We start from the raw sequence: 17,310 nt of genomic DNA, 5'->3' as shown, positions 1-17,310 counted from the left end.
ATCATGGTTAAAACTTAAAAGCAATAGATTAGACTTCAAAATCAATTTCACATTTGACAAATCCATAGTCAAGTGCTGGTATGCATTGCATTGTTTAGCTGCAATTTATTCAGAGTTTCGGTAAACCATGATGACCTTTCAGTGCAAAAAAAAATTCTTGCAACACAATATTAGTACAAGGGGAAAAAAAAAATTAACTAGAAATGGAGTTCAATCTTTACACTTTTACTAATACCAAAAGATTATAAAAATAAAGGGAACAATACACCCATATAGTAGTAATTATGCATAAGCAAAACAGCAAGAACATTCTCCTTACTCAGCCCGATGACAACCTGAAACTTAAACTTTTCAACGAATTCAAGGTGCCAATGGCAAGAAACTTTTGACTACACTTGTGCAACTAAATACAAATTCCGAGTATAACATAAATTTTCCTGTGAGAGGCAGAAACACAAAACAAAATAGACCCATAGTTCATAATAAAACAATGAGCCCTAAGAGCAAGACCAAAACACTGGCTCCAAGGGGACTAAAATAGCAAAGACAACTTCCAAAATTCAGTTCAGGGGGTTGGGGTGCAGGGAAGAGGCCTAAGAGACAGAGACTACAACCACCAAAAGCTCCACTTCAAACAAACTTGAAACCGCCAGCTGGAATATTGGGTTGGGTAGCACCAAAGTTGAAGCCCTGCTGATTCATAACTGCACCATCTTGAACATTCTGTTCCTCTTCTTCCTCAGCCCAGTATTTTTCCAAGACTTTCACTGCCTTCTCATATATGTCGTTATTATCATGAGTCTGTAAGTTCTCAATCTTGTCCAATCCTTCACATTCATCAATCATTTGAGCATAAATATTAACTCCACCATTCATTCCCATTTCTTTGTCAGCTTCTCCCACCTTCAGTATGTTCTCTAGCCCCTCAAGACAAACCGTGACAATTCGAGGGTCAGGGCATATAAGAAGATCACAAAGTGGTTTGATACAACCTTGAGTAACCAAAAATCTGCAGGAACAAAACAAAATTCAGAGGATAATGAAACTTTGTACCATAATAGATGACTTGAAAATCGAATAAGTTTATAATACAAAGATCTAAGACAGTCAAGAGCAGAACTCAAAGTTATTAAACAGAGATGCAAATAAGCATCAATTTGACAATTTTACTCTAAATCTTTGAATTATTTTGTACTTACTCATTTTATTTTAGTTGACACATTTCTTTAATTTTAGTTTCCAAATTTCTTTTAGACATGTTTGCCAACACATAGTTTCAAATATTTATATCTTCAATCGCCTATAACTAGGATTATAAAAATTAGATATTTGGAAAATAGATGTCAAAAGGAATCTAACAAGACCAAGCATAGCCTTTTTTTTTAAAGAATAAATTACATAAAGAAATCAAAGCAGCTAGTGTGAATAGTGATCAAAGTCAAATGTGTCAACTAAAAAGAAAAGAAATACCAAAGTATGATTTAGTGAGTCCATGCATGACGAAAATTTATAATTTCCCTTCAAAAATTACTTAAAAGGCTTAAAGCTAGCCAATATTCTAATCAATGAGGATGTTAGGGCATGTAGGTCCGCCCATGAAACAGCACATGCTAGATATTCAATTCTATAGCATATTTATCCACATGAGGGGTTTTCGGATTGCATCTAATTAGATCTAAGATAGAGTCAAGCAGCACATGCTATTCAGTCCCACAACATGTGTATGCACATGAAGAGCTCTATTTACTGTAGCAAACTAGCCAAGGCCACCATGAGTCCATGGCCTATAGAATTAGCAGGTTCAACAGTGTGGAAATCATTATCCGGTAAGTGGATAAAATGTTTTAACATACACAAAAGTTGAAACACAAAAAGTAGAAACCTAGGATCAGCAATGATGATCAGAGTTAACAAACAAATCATGAATTCAGAAAGAAAAAAAAGAGTAAATAAATAAAACTTATGAAAATTTCTTGACATCGACAGCATGTATTCATTGTGATAACAGAATCTGCCACAACTGTGACACAGACAAATTTCATTTCTGCCTAGAAACATCAAGCAACTTTCATGGGCTAAGATAAATCATTTATCATAATTGACATGTATAGCATATTTGAAGGCTTGCACAGCAAGACATTCCTTGATTTAGTATGCTCACAGTACATATGATCTGTGTAAGATAAATTAGGAACAAAAGGGTTCAAGGATGTATGTATCACCCTTGTTCGTCAATTAACTGCTATGGTAATTTTCTTCTTTTATCTTCAAGTTCTCCAAATATAATATACTCAATAACATATAGTATACACCAAATAAAGTGTCCCAAGTGCCCATCTTTAATTGTATCCAGACTTACAGAACCAAAACCCAGTTCCAATAGAACGTTATTTGCTGGTCAAACCTAAACCCTAAAAAGGGGGGGGGGGGGGGGGGGGGGGGGAATTTAAAAAAAAAAAAAAAAAAAAAAAAAAAAGCACTTGCCAAGTAATGGCAATGTTCCAGGGTCCAGGGACTATTGCTAGTAGAATCCACACCTCTGCAGCTCTATCATTAGACAAAGTCTTCCATTAAACTTCTCTGAGAAATAGTAGGAATTCTAACTGTTCAACTAGCACTTAATACTGATGTATCAACAAATATTCTGGAAAGAGAAATATCAATATTATCAGTGTGTTCAAGGTGAGTGGTTTCCTCCCTTACAATGTGTGCTCCTGCAAGTTCAGTGTTGGTTCTCCTAGGTTTTTCGTGTTTAAGATCGACAATTTGGGGCTGTTGGGTGATTAATTGAAAATTACTAAAAAACTTTGATTCAATTATGCATTCAGTAACAACTTAATATAGTAAGGGATTTTCTTCAACCAAGCTAGAAGACAAAAAAGATAACGAGGTACCAAAGAATTCCAATATTCCATCATGGAAATGGAAAGTTCAAGAGGATTGGTTACGAAATGGAGCAGATAAATAGGGACTGAACGAAACAACAACACCACTTAAGTCCTATGTTTTTGAGCTGATGTGCGGGTGTGATGACCGCCTGTCCCAAGAATTAGTTTTTTCCTTGAACTTGAATTTGGTTACTTGTGCTTTTAAATTCCCAGAATATGGTTTGCTTACATTAGCATTGTAGTTTGATCCTTAAAAAATCGAAGCTCTCAAACATAGAACCAGCTCAATAACTCGGTACCTTCTAGTAAAACTCATATTGTCTCTCTACAGTTATAACTTTTGTATACTTCTCGACTAATCCCCAATCTCATGCTATGACCACGAAAGCAACCATAACCCAGCAGCTTAATACCAAATTAGCCAAGTTCCAATAGAAAATAAGTAAATTCTATAACGAGTCAGTTTTAATAGCTGATCAGTAGAAGACAACAGAAGAATGTTCCCTGTTGCTTCCTTGTTACTAAACATAAGAAACAAAATTGTCTTACATGCCTAAAAGTCTTTTCTATACTTCCAATCGTACCTTCCCCAACTTGTATTCCCGATAAGGGAAAAAAAAAAACCTCAAGGTTATAAAAAAATGGGAAAAATAGCATTTACGGTTTTACACTTTTACCTCATAATAGGTAAATCAGGAAACTCACTACCAGTAAGGATGCTAACCCCTGCAATCCACGCAGAGTAGGCAATAACGAGCTATTCATAACCAAAGGTGTTGAAAATAGGGCATTAAATATACCAGGGAGAACAATCCGCAGTCCAGGCACATTAATGGAGAGGCGGATTTTAGTCCAGCCCACCCTTCCATAACATTCATCCTAATTCATGATGTCTTAATTTAAGAAAGAACGGTGCAGAACCCTATATCAATATAAACACAACAAAGATACCAGAAAGCACGGATAATGTATGGCATACCGTATCTGATCAGGAGATCCCCCAGATGTGGCATTTGAGATTGCCCATGCAGCCTCCTTTTTAATGTCAAATTCCGCATTCTGGAGCAATTGCACGAGAGGTTGCACAAGACCAGCCTCAATAACGGCCTGAACGACAGGAACAACAAAATGTCAACAAATTTATCACAATGGCACAAATGCACATGATTCCTTCATCCTAGATCACAATGCAACAATACTGCTAGCAGAAATTGAAGATCCTCACAATCATAACACAACAGGAACAACAAAAAGCAGGTACCGTAGACATCCCTTGAAAGAATCTCTACTAAACTCATAAAACTCAATATACAAAATGCTCTAAGCTCAGCATATACCATGGATCAAAAAGACAAGCAAGAATTGAGAAACGTAGCAAGCAGTAATTATGGAAAAACACAAGTAACAAAAAAAATCCAGCATGGAAGCATATAGAGCATTTCCTTCAGCCACAAGTCAGCCAATACATTTGCAAACACATTAGAGAAAGAAATGGTGCCAGTTTTTCATATTAATCATATAGGCATCAGGTAAAAAATAAAAAAGAAAACAAAAAGTCTTCACAAAAGAAAGCCAAAATATTAGCAAAATCAAAACAGTACCTGAATTTGAGCCTTATTTCCAGCAGTAATGTTTGATATTGTCCAACATGCTTCCTTCTTGATGCTCTTTTTGTGATTTTGAGTGAGAAGTTGGTGAAGACAAGGAAGAACTTTGCTGTCTAATACAAACTGCAAAATCAATATAACAAGTCAGATAGGATAAAAGATTGACCTAAAAAATATGGAAAGAGAGCTAGACATCATTGGTCCACTACAAGTAGTTGCTAAGAAAAGGCTTGAGTGCTTGACCATCTAAGATCACCTTTTTTTCACCTTACAATTCATATAACCAACTTCTTTATAAGAAAATTTGTTTTACATATATGCTTGCACAATATCAGACACCTAAAATAATGTTCCCAAAAGTAAATAATGAGTCATAGCCTTTCTTTGTTCCATTAGCTAAAGCAACCTCCAGAAGAAAAATAATTACGTTAAAAAAACACTAAGTTCAAAATCAATAAAAAAAATAAATAAAAAGAAGAAGAAAAGAGAATGAAAAAAAAAAAAACTCCTAAGATACAGCTAGGTTCCTAAGATACAGCTAGGTACATGGCGTAGACAACAAAAACTAAAAGATTACCAACCATAAGTACACCAAGATCAGTACCTGGGTCTGGTTATCATCTCCGGTGACAATATTGCCTACTGTTCGAAGAGCAGGAATAAGAACAGTTGGTGAAGGATGACTAGATGAAGTAAAGATTCAAATTAGTCACAACATCAAGGGTAGAGTATGTCGAAAAAATAATCACCAAACTAAAACACAATGAAATGAAAACAAATAAAAGTGTGTATATGTACCAAAAAAAAAAAAAAAAAAAAGAAAATAGCACACAAGTTCAAAAACATACAGAAGGAGCTGCATGAGCCGATGGCATACTCCAGCTTCAATGACAGCCTGAATTTTGTCGTTAGGGCCATCGGACAAATAAGAAAGGGCCCAGCAGGCATCTGTTAAAACTTCTTCATCATTTAAATGAATCAGGTGTTGAAGAACAGGTAACGCAGGTTTGACCTGAGCAAGCAAAACATAATCAATACATGGTCTCTCACTTAATTTTTCTGCCAAAATGACGCCATCAGATAATATAAAAACCTGTTCAAAGGGTGCAGGTGGTTTGCCACGACAAAAGTTGGACAATGTCCAAGTAGCATTCCTTAGCATTGACAGTTTGGAGTTTTCGTTCAGCTGAGATAACAATGGCACTAGTGCACCATGACTCAGAACGAGATCCCTACAGCTTGGAGAATCACCAGCAACATTTCCCAAAGCCCATACAGCCTGCACGTCAAATGCCAAATGATAGAGTTCAGGAGTTCTTACATCTCATTACACCATCACCAAGAAAGATAAACACAAGCATGACAAATAGAATATACACAAAAATAAACAAAGTTCCTAAAACCAATTAATATATCTCTTCAAATCCTTTAAAGAAAATTGAACAGAAGAAATATCAGTATATCAAAGAAAATAAAACTAGTATAAACTCTATAAAGGCAATAATTCAGACTTCAAGATGGTGTGATTTTTCACAAGAAGAGATATACAACTAATTAAAAAATTTGTTTATAATCAAGATTAATATCAAGAAATTAGCCAGAAAAATGCACACCAAAAATTAAGAAAAAGAAAAAGAAAAAAAAAGGTAATTACCTGTTCCCTGACATCATCACTAGCAGACGCTAAAAGTTGAACAAACTTTGGGACAGCACCATGGTCAATCACAACTCTTGTGTGCTCTGAAGTCCCAGATGCCACATTGGTCAGAGCCCAAGCTGCCTCAAACTGCAGATAAGACAGATAATAGATCATCAAACAGAGACCTGCAATGGTATCAATAATGAGACAAAAAATTGACAAGAAATCAAACCTGAAGTTGAGGTAGATCATGCCTATCAAGAAATTCCACAAATTTCGGGACAACGCCAGCTTTAATGACTTCATCAATTGGAGGACAGCGTTCTGTACAGAAATACAATACAGTATCAAAAACATGTTCCATGAAAAAAAGATGTATACCAGAGGGCAAGTTCATACTAACCAATAGACAAAAGCTTCCTGAATTGAGTGGTTGCCTCTAATTGAATATTAGGATCAGCAGATGCTACTCCTTGCACCATTATAGGGATGCTTTCCAACTGTTACACAGAAACGAGATGTGACAGTTGAAATACGATATGCCACCACTAGCCTATATGCTCACAAGTTGCATTGTCAATTTGTCATATGCCCTGCTGATATAATACTCCAACTACTTCCTTGGCCATGTAAAATTTAGATCTTTAGATGTTCAAAAATATTATTATAGTTTGCATATTACATACTCAATTCCGACAAAATAGCCACAATAGCCATACTAGAATTTCCATGTCAAAATGGATAAACTCAAAAGACAAGTATACAACTTTATGACCTATTAGTAACACCAAACTTTAAGGTTTAAATCAGATTGTAGATAGCAAGAAAAAATTGCTCTCATAATTTCCATACAGGACTTCCTGAACTAAAGAAGAAATAGTAAAAAGAAATCAAAGCTTTTTTTTAAAAAAAAATGAGCCATTACTTTCCTATGCTGGTCTATATAGTTATCAAAATATCTATCACACATATAAATCTATCAAGGGATACCAGAGAATTTAAACTATACCAATATCAAAGAAACAAATGAACATCCAACCCCCACGATTTCTATGAAGGCCAAATAAAAAATGTGAGTATGTGACATTGTGACCTTCGTAGATGATTAACAATCCAAAATTGGAGTCACCACACTTTCAAAATAATGCTAAAACCAAAGATCCACTTTGCAATTTTGAGGATAAGGTTACATAATTAACAAATTATCCATGTTGCCAGCAACAGTGGTTCCACACCCATTACCAGTTTACCACGATCAGATCTGAGATAAATACTTACCTAAACTTATTATTGGTTATGATTCTAGTAAATAGGGCTTAATAGCCCTTATATACTTATCTCAAATAATCTTAACTTATTGGCCCTAATATGAACCTATTTCTCCCCGAGCTTTTTTTTTTAAATGAACATAGCAAGGATATATCCCCACAAAATGGACAACCACAGATGCAAGCCTTTAATCACACCCTCAACCCATATATTATTCTACCAATTCCTCTTTTAACATGCATCAACTGCAACAAATTACCCTTTAGCTCAGGCTTATCTCTCTCAAAGGTAAGTATAAACTATAAAGCAATTTAATGGCCCTCTTCAAATATTAGGTTCTCTCACAACTAAATTAATTTTATTTACCTAATAAACATGTGATTTTTCATAATCTTGAGGAGATAGTAAACTTCACAAAGTGGCAGCGACTATTTATTCCATAAACTACTCTAAAAGTATGCCACTCATCCCTTCCTACCTCCAAATTAGATTGAAATTGTTCAAACCAGACAGATTATAACCTATTTTATTTCTAATAGTAACAAGAACAAGGCAAATCAGAAAGGGAAAAAAAAAACACTAAGGAGGTGGCACCAATTGACAACAGATGGCTGGAGATGGGCAAGGGCGAAAACAGCCAACTAAAAGCCAGTTAAAACTCAATGAGGCAACAATCTTAGCCCGCGCCTAAGGAATCCAGAAGCTTCTAGAGTTTGAGTCAAATAAAGGATTCAAAAAACTCCTCTATGCTCACAGCTCTAGAAAGATAAAATCGATGCTCCATCTGTTTTAGTCAACCTTGAGGCAGTATATATTTTTTACTATAATAAGTCTAAGATATTCAGCAACTTATTACGTAACTAAACTTGGTAGTGATTATAACTAGTTTCGTAAACAGGCCAACAGTTTTCCTACTTATATGCCTAAATCCCAAAGCTACTAAAATTCGGGTTTTGTAAATTAAGGCGTATTCGACTATCTTCATGGAATAGCATTTTACAAAATTCAAGGTGCATCAAGCAGGCAGATGTAAGCGTAAAACCTGGGTGACCACTCCTCAAGCAAACTAACTTGGCAATGATTTAATCCATTTAAATCTCTTGGACTTTTATTCCAACCCAAAACACTAAAATAAAAGGATATGATCTCACATTCGGACACTACAAACCAAACCAAGAGCAGACAAAGCTACTGTAAAATCGACGATCACGCCTCATTCAGTCATACTCGATCCTTATCCTAAAATCCAATTAACATAACTCACTGGATTCAAACTACTTTCGCAAGGTAAAACCAAAACTTTTCATCAAACGCAATTCTCAATTCATTTCTCTTCCCTCATTAACCAATCACGCTTAAAACCCATCAAATCTGAGCTATAACATCAATTGATCCTCTGGGAAAAACTCCAACACAGTAAATCAACCCTAAAACTACACTTCCCAAGTAAAACAAACAACACGACCAAAAACCTAAACCTAATCAAAACTTAAAAAAAACACAGATTAATCATAAAACAAAACAAAACAACCCAGAAATCAAAGGATCGGCACAAAAAACAAAAACCAACAATTCCAAAAAAAAAATGTACGATTAAATAAAATTATACCTTCTTCTCGATATTCTGAGAAGCATCGTGATTGAGGGGTTGAGGGTGAGATTGAAGAATCATACCCTCTCTCCTCTTCTTCAAAAGATTATCTTCCCTCTTATTTTTCCTGATCTCAACCAAATTGTCCTCCCTGCGACGGCGAGCTTCGTCGGCATCGACGCCAAGTTTGTAAGACTTCTTCCTGACCTCGGTTCTGGAATTGGGTCGAAGCGACATTGTTGAATTTCTTGATGAGATGAATTTCTGGGCAATTAATTGGAAGGTGTTCGACGAAATGCCAGAAAGAGGAGTTGCAGAAGAAAGAAGGTAGGAGAGAGAAAATTGAGGGAAATGGGGGAGACGGGAGAAGAGGAGAGGTTGTGAACGGGGGGAAGTGGGAGGAGAGTGAGTTGGATTGTTGCATTATTTTATTATTTTTTTAATAAAAAAGGCATAAAGAAAAATGAAATGGGCGGGTTTGGGTTAAGAAATGGAGGAATTTTTGGAAGTGTGCCAACTCAAATGATGTAGTACTGTACGAATTATTTCATTTTGGGGCCCAATTATGAAATATTTGTTGTCCAAGTTCTTTGGCTTTACTAATTCTTTGAGAGATTGTAAGTTTGTAACATAAGTACAGTCATACATGTCTATGTAAAGTACAGGTGAGCACAGATCGGATATTCGAAATGAAAATTTTCATATCAAACATTGAATATCCCAAATTTTATAGGAAGTATAACAATTTTTAGTTTTAATTTATTTTTAAGGAAAATGTAACATATAATATCCAAAGTTTTGGATATTTCATATTATGGACATGTGAGTTGGATATCCGTTACTCCCTCCGTATTTTTTTAAGTGACACGCTTTGACCGACACGTAGTTTTAGGAGATTTTATTGACTTTAATAAAATAAGATGTTAGTGGGGTAGGTTGAAGGAGTGAGAAATGATAAAGTAAAAGAATGTGAAAGGAAGTGGGGACAATGAAAGGAGTGAGAAATGATAAAGTAAGAGATAGTGGGGTGAAGATATATTATTAAAATATAAGAAATTTCTAAAAGAGAAAGTGTGTCATTTAAAAAAAACGGCCGTTTAAGGAAAGTGTGTCACTTAAAAAAACACGGAGGGAGTATCTAATATCCAAAATATGGATACGTGGATTGGATATCCAATATCCAAGATCCGAAATTCAAAATATTTCGAATATCCAAAAATTGATATCTAAAAAGGTATCTAATATCCAAAAACATTTAAAATTTTTAGAATGGATATCCAATCCAAAAGTTAGTATCGAATCGAATTATCCTAAATTATCAGATAGGATGTGAATCAAATATTCAGATCTTCACTTAGTTTCGTTCGGCCCTATTGTAAAAGCTCTATTAGGGCCAGCTAGTCTCTCCTTTCTACAGAGTAGTAAAGAATGGGAGATTACTACAACGTTTTAGCAATCTTGGTATAGACAAGCTAATTGAGAAGCTAAATGGTTAGTCAATTATGGGATTGATTTGTAACAAAAGTTAGTTGAGGCCATTCCTAAAGATTTTTACGTTGTATTGTTGGAGGATCGTGGTGGTGTGATGTACCATGACCAGGAATGGTGTCGAGATTGACTAGTGCTCTTGGTTGATGTTGAGTAACTGCTTTGCTAGGTTATCTTGTGGTTTTTAGTTTGTTGCTTATTCCCTTTAGGGTTTTGTCCATTTCATGCACCAATATAAAAAATAATTTTTTTAAAAAATAAAATACTATTGCCAGGATGTGTTATGTTTCTCAAAAACTTTTATGTACACCTTATTTATAATAAAATTAGTGTACATCAAACCATTTTAGGGTAATTTTTAGCCAATTGAGGTAATTATATATTAACTTGTTTGGGAATTTTTAAACCTCGTATAATTTTAACGTAAATATGAAATGAGACAAGTTTTATAAGAGTAATGTAAATACTTTTACTCATTGAGATTTGTTATTTATCTAGTCCAAGAGAATAATTTCATAAACAAAGCATAAATAACTTTTATTTTTTATGAGAGTGATTTTTATTCATATTGGGGTAACTTTTACTTAATTCGAGATAAGTCTGACTTGTTTAAGGACAACTTTACAACAGATGTACAGTATTTATTACACACTTTTTTTTTAAGTTATACTAGTATTTGAGACATTGTGCATCTTTTAGGGGGCAATATTAATATTCGTAAACTATAGAGACATATGGAGAAATACTCATATTTGATTTATTTCTAATGTATCAATAACGAATTTTAATGTGTATTTTTCAACAAATAATAGTCATTCATTTGTACGGATATTGAATTTGGAATTTTTGCACTTTTACGTACGTTACACACACAAAGCTCATAAAATTGTTGCTTTAGAAATTCACCCAATGCAAGTTACGAACAATGTGGATGAATATTTCTAGTTGATGGTCCATTGCTGAATGGCAGTCAATTTATGACAACACGAAATCCTCGTGAATCCCAAAATCTACATGAACAACTGAAGTACTCCGTACAACTGAACATCGAAGTTCTTGGTTCCTTTATCCAAAACTACTCATGTGTAATCCGTTCGTTATGCACCTCAAACCTTGGTTGGCCTTTTGGCTTTCAAATTAATCAACATAAAAAAAAATAAAATGGAGTATATAATAATAACTTAGATATTAGTGAGACAGAAAAAGTATGATACTTGTACTCCACATTTGTACTCGTAAATGGATACAATTAATGTACAGAGTAGCAATTTTAATTTTAATTTTAATTTTAGATATTGTGGCTGTTGTGTTAGATTAAATCACAACCGTTCATTTTTTTTGACTAATGTGAACCATTGATGAAATTGACTTTTGATTTTATTTTTGAAAACATCGAAAAAAAAAAAAAAATCAAATTTCCCATGTTCTATCCCTCCATCATTTAGTTTTCAATTTTTCATAGATTAGTTAGCTATTTCATGTTAACCAGTTTTACTGCTATTTTGGTAGAAGTATATGTCATCTTCTTGTTCAACTAGCGTTATTCGTTCTGTTTGTTAAGCTTTTGTAGTAAAATTGTTTAGTTTGTATCAGGGTATATTTTTATGATGAACTTTGGGCTTTTGCACACGTAATTAAATTGTCGATGTTGATTTTTTTCTTCTAAACTCATAAATTCAAATGTGTGATATTAGATCAAAAATAGTTTTCAAGGAATATTAGCTCAAGTCGGTCCAAAAAATTATATTTCTCGACCCAAAGACTAGACTGTTTCTGTTTGGTCCACACTAGCTCTTGAACACCACTAGTTCACTACTGCTTCGTTAATGAGCCAAATGCATAACTACTGCTTTTTCATAGTTGCTACCGGAACTTGCGTTACTTCTAGTGTACTTTGGCAATAAATTTGCTACTCAGCTAATATATGAAAACGAATTTCGTTTATAGTGGATATTAATGGGGACCGACTCCTTTCTATTTTCTCAACCAATTCCTCCGGCATTGCTCTGTTCCAATTGGACATTTTGGCTTATGTCCTTACACCTGTACTGCCCATTTTGATATAGACGATATTGATACTGGAACCTCTATGTTTTTAGCTACCGTACTAGAAAGTATGATGAATTATATTGATGATACACAAATTAGATAGTAAGGAGCTAAGGACGGATGTACAATGTTCATTTATCCAAAAACAGGTAATGTTTTTGCATTCCATGCATGAGATTGAGAGCCTTGACTGTCCAATTATGTTAAAAGTGTTAAAGATTGTACTTTTAATTTTCCAAAGATATACTTCGGGTACGTGAAAAAAAAAAAGGAAAAGAGGGGGGGGGGGGGGGGGGGGGACTGTTCAAAATATTTTGACATCCAATATAATGGAGTACGGAGTAACTAAATCACAACTCACACTGTATTTAAGACAACAGTACATAAACATCGACTTATCAACAATAACAACATCTACTTCATATGTAACTAGTTAACTACCAACCATAACAATACAACATTTCATTCTCATCTTAACATCTTACATCAGCATCATATTTATATCAACCATAACAGAAAGCAACTGCCAACGCAAATCAAACCAGCAGTATCACACTCATAATATCTAACTATAACATTATAATACGTTAAAAATGAATACAAGTTACAACTCTTAGAAGATTATATGATTATCACTACCTAAGGATGAGGTATGCGGCAAAAGAATCCTTAACTATATCAATGAGCTCAAAGACATTATATATTGGCTGCTTTTTTTTTAATTGGGGGACACCTCAACCCTCACGGTTTTATTTTGGTCCAGTATTTGCGGGTCAGACACTGTTAAATTTCGAAACAATGTGAAATTGGCCTGGGCAACCCGAACAAGGAGGAGGAGAGTTTGGTCCACAAACAAAGTTTTGGAGCTTCCATACTAAAACCAATTGGCAATAGTAGGAGGTACTCCTCTACTTTATAAAGTGAAACCATCTTTCCTCTTTCTCCAATATGGGACACTCATAAGTGGGCTACAATGGGTTTCAACACTCCCCCTCACTTATGAGTGTCCTTAGAACTTCAGAGCTAACTGGATAAGGCCAGATCAATAATCCTCTTACGGGCTGGACATCCTGTCGAGGTAAATCCTTATCCAGTAGCGATTAAATACCCAGTTTAGAAGAGACCCGTAACCTGGGCTCTGATACCATGTTAAATTTCGAAATAATGTGAAATCACTACAAGAAAAGGGCCGTTTTGCGACGGAAATAATTCGTCGCAAACTGGCAAAATTCCGTCGCAAAGTGACTTTGCGACGGATTTCCGTCACAGGCATGGCGTCGCTCGAACTTTCGTAGCAAACAGTCCTTTTGTGACGGAATATCCGTCGCAAAACGAATTGCGACGGATTTTGCGACGGAAAGGTAGTTGTAGCTGAAAACAACATTTGCGACGAAAATTCCGTAGCAAGAGGAGTCATTTTGCGACGGAATATTCCGTCACAAATTTTGCGACGGAATGTATTTCCGTCGCAAAATGGATTCTTTTGCGACGGAATAGTCCGTCACAAATTTTGCGACGGAATGTAATTCCGTCGCAAAATCAAGTTTTTTGCGACGGATTATTTTCCGTCGCATGTGTGCGACGGAAAATAATGCGTCGCAAAATACTCCATTTTGCGACGGAAATTCCGTCGCAAAGTTATTGTAATTTTAATTTTTTTTTTTTTGTATTTTGTTTTTTTTCCTGGAACCTGTATTCCTGCAATCCTGTTTAATTTTTTTGTATTTTGTTTTGTTTTCCTGGAACCTGTATTCATGCAATCCTGTTTAATAAAATACGTGCATTTAAAATAATTTCAGTCAAAAAGTCCACGCCCTAACATAATTCAAATATATACAACACGTAGCCGTAACTACCAAGTACGGTACATGATATTAACATATAATTAAACAATTATGGTATTCACATTGCACACTGTACCATGGTATCTGTCAAATGTAAGGAATGAAAGGGTAAAGTTCATCAATTCCTTTAAAATGAAAATTAGATATTACACAAGATAAGATGGAAAATTAACGAATTCATTCGAGCAATAATTTTTTTCTTCTTAGGTCTTCCAAGGGCATTGTTGTAGTACCAAACCAGCTTCACCTGCACACAAACAAAAAATTCCCTAACCCTCGTGTCAAGATAACACTCATAAACAAAATAACGCGTATGTTAGCACAAAACTTCACAGAGAACTTACTAGTTACTACTTACCTGAGTATCATTAGCTTCTGATCCACTATTTACAAAAAAGGCTTTTGCCATTTTTCGTGCTGTAAAAGTCTGTAAAAGCTCCTCAGCAAGATCCTGCAGAATTGACCAAATGATTACTATAAACAATTCCTCGAATTGGATGCAGGATGTCAAGAGCACAGAACAAATACCAGGCTTGCTTTCCTAACTTATTAGACCTTGACAAGAACATCAAACAACCTAATATTGAAACTCCAAATCTACAGTCTATGAAAGAGCTCAAGATCAAACTATTAATCATAACATGCTGAGTAAGAACTCAAAAGGTAACATGTTCTGAATGTGAAGAACTCTGTATGCAGCACTTACTAAAGACACTTTGGTAGTTTTATTCCAGAAAGAATGATAGAACGGCAATTTATTCAACTGCGCAGTCGCAGCAGCAACAAGTCGAGCTTCATTTCCTCCTGCAAGTTTCAGTCCAGGCATCAGACATAGTTGCAGCACAACCAACAAAATAGAACTATATATTCGAGGTAACAACAAAATCAGCATAAATGAATGATACTGAGGTATATATCTTCATCATATTAAGATCAATCAGTACCTAAGGCATTGCACCACAGGCCTGCAAGAGAATCAAGATACTTATTGCCATCGATATCATACACGTAGCAACCCTGCAGGAAGAAAATAAGTGTATTAGCACAACAATATAACTTTCAGTCTCTTGAAACTATGATACAGTTAATAGAAGTATGATGAACAAGGATCCACCTCAGACTTATCTATCACCAATGGACCTAATTCGGTTGTTTGCCACCCAGATGTGAAAGGTGCCAACATACCATGCCCTTTGAAGCTAAAACCACAAATAGAGACAGAACTTATGTCAGAGATGTGATCATCTGAATTATGATTAGAAATGAATTACATATATACCATTTCTTGCTTTCTGTAGTTGAGTCTACTGATGCATTACTTGCACTAGCATATCTGGTCAGTTTTGAGGCCCTGGGGGCAGAAATGGCAGCATGTTTCATTGTTTCTGATTTGAACTCGACTGCAGAATCGAAAATGCAGCAAACATTTGTCAGGAGTACATAAGGTACACAAAATGAGCAACTAGCCTAAATAATCCAGTCAATTGTAAAAATCAATTTTATCAAATGAAGCTAACATATATATGTCTGTTTTTTTTTTTTTTTTTTTTTTTTTTTTGACAGAAACAGATATATAATGTTACATGCTATCAAATGGAATAATGTTAACAATGATCATGCAAGTAAACTAAACATTAAGCAAGCATTGCTAATGGACTAATAAGACTCTAAATTTGGCAGGAAGGACTCAAAGACCTTGATGGCCTTAGAGATTGATTGAATGAAATGTTTCATATTCGCGGTATAATCTTCAAAAGAGAGATGATATATATATATGTATAGTGTTTTGAATAAGGGAAATTTCAAGAATTATCCTCAAAAGACAGTGAGATATTATGTCGAAGTATTAATGAACATGATACATTTGATTCTAATTAGTACAAATTTATAAAGCAATTAATGATAGAGTTAGGCAGTAAATGTTGAATTTTGTTGAAGTGTTCAAGTAAATGACAGCTTAGTTTTCTAAGAAAATCTGAATTCATGATTGTCTACTCGTACTAAGGAATTTACTATGCATCATGCATGAACTACTAAAGAGAGCCACATAAAGGCAGACGATACAGTGTGCAATGTGAATACCATAATTGTTTAATTTAAACAAGTTTAAAGCAAGTGATGAAACACATATAATTAACACACAATTACCCACATTCAAATAAACATACATACACTAACATGTATTTTTAAATTAACATATATTTTAAACTAATCTAACATATATTTTAAACTAATCTAACATATATTTTAAACTAAACTAACATACATTATAAACTAACTAACATATATTTTAAACTAAAATAACATACATTATAAACTAATCTAACATATATTTTAAACTAAACTAACATACATTAAACTAATTCTAACATTGCAATATATCTTAAAAATTAAACTAATTCTAACATTGCAATATAAATTAAACTACACTACACTAAACACAAGTAATTAAATAATAAAATTTAGTTACAAATTAAATTAAAAAACATAATTAGAAAAAGTTAGGGTTTACATTAAAATTAAATTGAAAACAAAAACAAAGGGGGATAGTGGAATACTCACCGGGATTTGAGGGTGTTGTGGCGGAAATCCGGCTGCCGGAAGGAGGGTGGTGTGGTGGCTGCACACCGCCGGCGAACGGAGGGGCGTGAGTGGGCTTGAACGGAGGGGGTGGCGTGGGTGGGCGTGAGTGCGCGTGAGTGGGAGTGAACGGAGGGGGTGGGCGTTAGTAGGTGTGAGTGGCCGGATTCCGGTCGTTCCGGTGGCGACAGCGGCGGTGAAGTGGCCGGATTTTCTTTCTCTCTCTACGCTTTCCTCTATCTCTCTCTACGCTTTCCTCTTTCTGTTCTTCGTTTTCTTTTTCTCTCTCCTTCAGCGAAACTTCAGTTTTTTTTAAAAAAATTTAAAAACTTTTTGCGACGGAATTTCCGTCGCA

At 34.8% G+C, this 17,310-nt stretch overlaps 2 protein-coding genes across 2 annotated transcripts; both read right to left on the bottom strand.

Moving 5' to 3' along the window:
• Positions 1-204: 204 nt before the first annotated feature.
• LOC145574324 (importin subunit alpha-4-like) lies at positions 205-9,420 on the bottom strand. Its single transcript, XM_081632079.1, has 10 exons — positions 9,013-9,420; positions 6,538-6,634; positions 6,367-6,458; positions 6,150-6,281; positions 5,589-5,774; positions 5,344-5,507; positions 5,100-5,178; positions 4,490-4,618; positions 3,868-3,995; positions 205-1,009 (listed from the first exon to the last, which is right to left on the bottom strand). Exons 1-10 carry the CDS (start codon positions 9,229-9,231, stop codon positions 631-633), a joined length of 1,605 nt encoding a protein of 534 aa, XP_081488205.1. The 5' UTR covers positions 9,232-9,420; the 3' UTR covers positions 205-630.
• A 4,960-nt stretch (positions 9,421-14,380) lies between these two features.
• Positions 14,381-17,066, bottom strand: LOC145576037 (putative gamma-aminobutyrate transaminase 3, mitochondrial). Its single transcript, XM_081633825.1, has 7 exons — positions 16,938-17,066; positions 15,655-15,775; positions 15,490-15,574; positions 15,320-15,392; positions 15,082-15,179; positions 14,734-14,826; positions 14,381-14,622 (listed from the first exon to the last, which is right to left on the bottom strand). Exons 2-7 carry the CDS (start codon positions 15,753-15,755, stop codon positions 14,515-14,517), a joined length of 558 nt encoding a protein of 185 aa, XP_081489951.1. The 5' UTR covers positions 15,756-15,775; positions 16,938-17,066; the 3' UTR covers positions 14,381-14,514.
• Positions 17,067-17,310: the final 244 nt, after the last annotated feature.

The sequence above is a fragment of the Chenopodium album genome, chromosome 13 (genome assembly GCF_948465745.1).
Source record: "Chenopodium album chromosome 13, dcCheAlbu1.1, whole genome shotgun sequence".
Taxonomy (NCBI): Eukaryota; Viridiplantae; Streptophyta; class Magnoliopsida; order Caryophyllales; family Amaranthaceae; genus Chenopodium; species Chenopodium album.
This window is presented reverse-complemented; position numbering and strand designations above follow the sequence as displayed.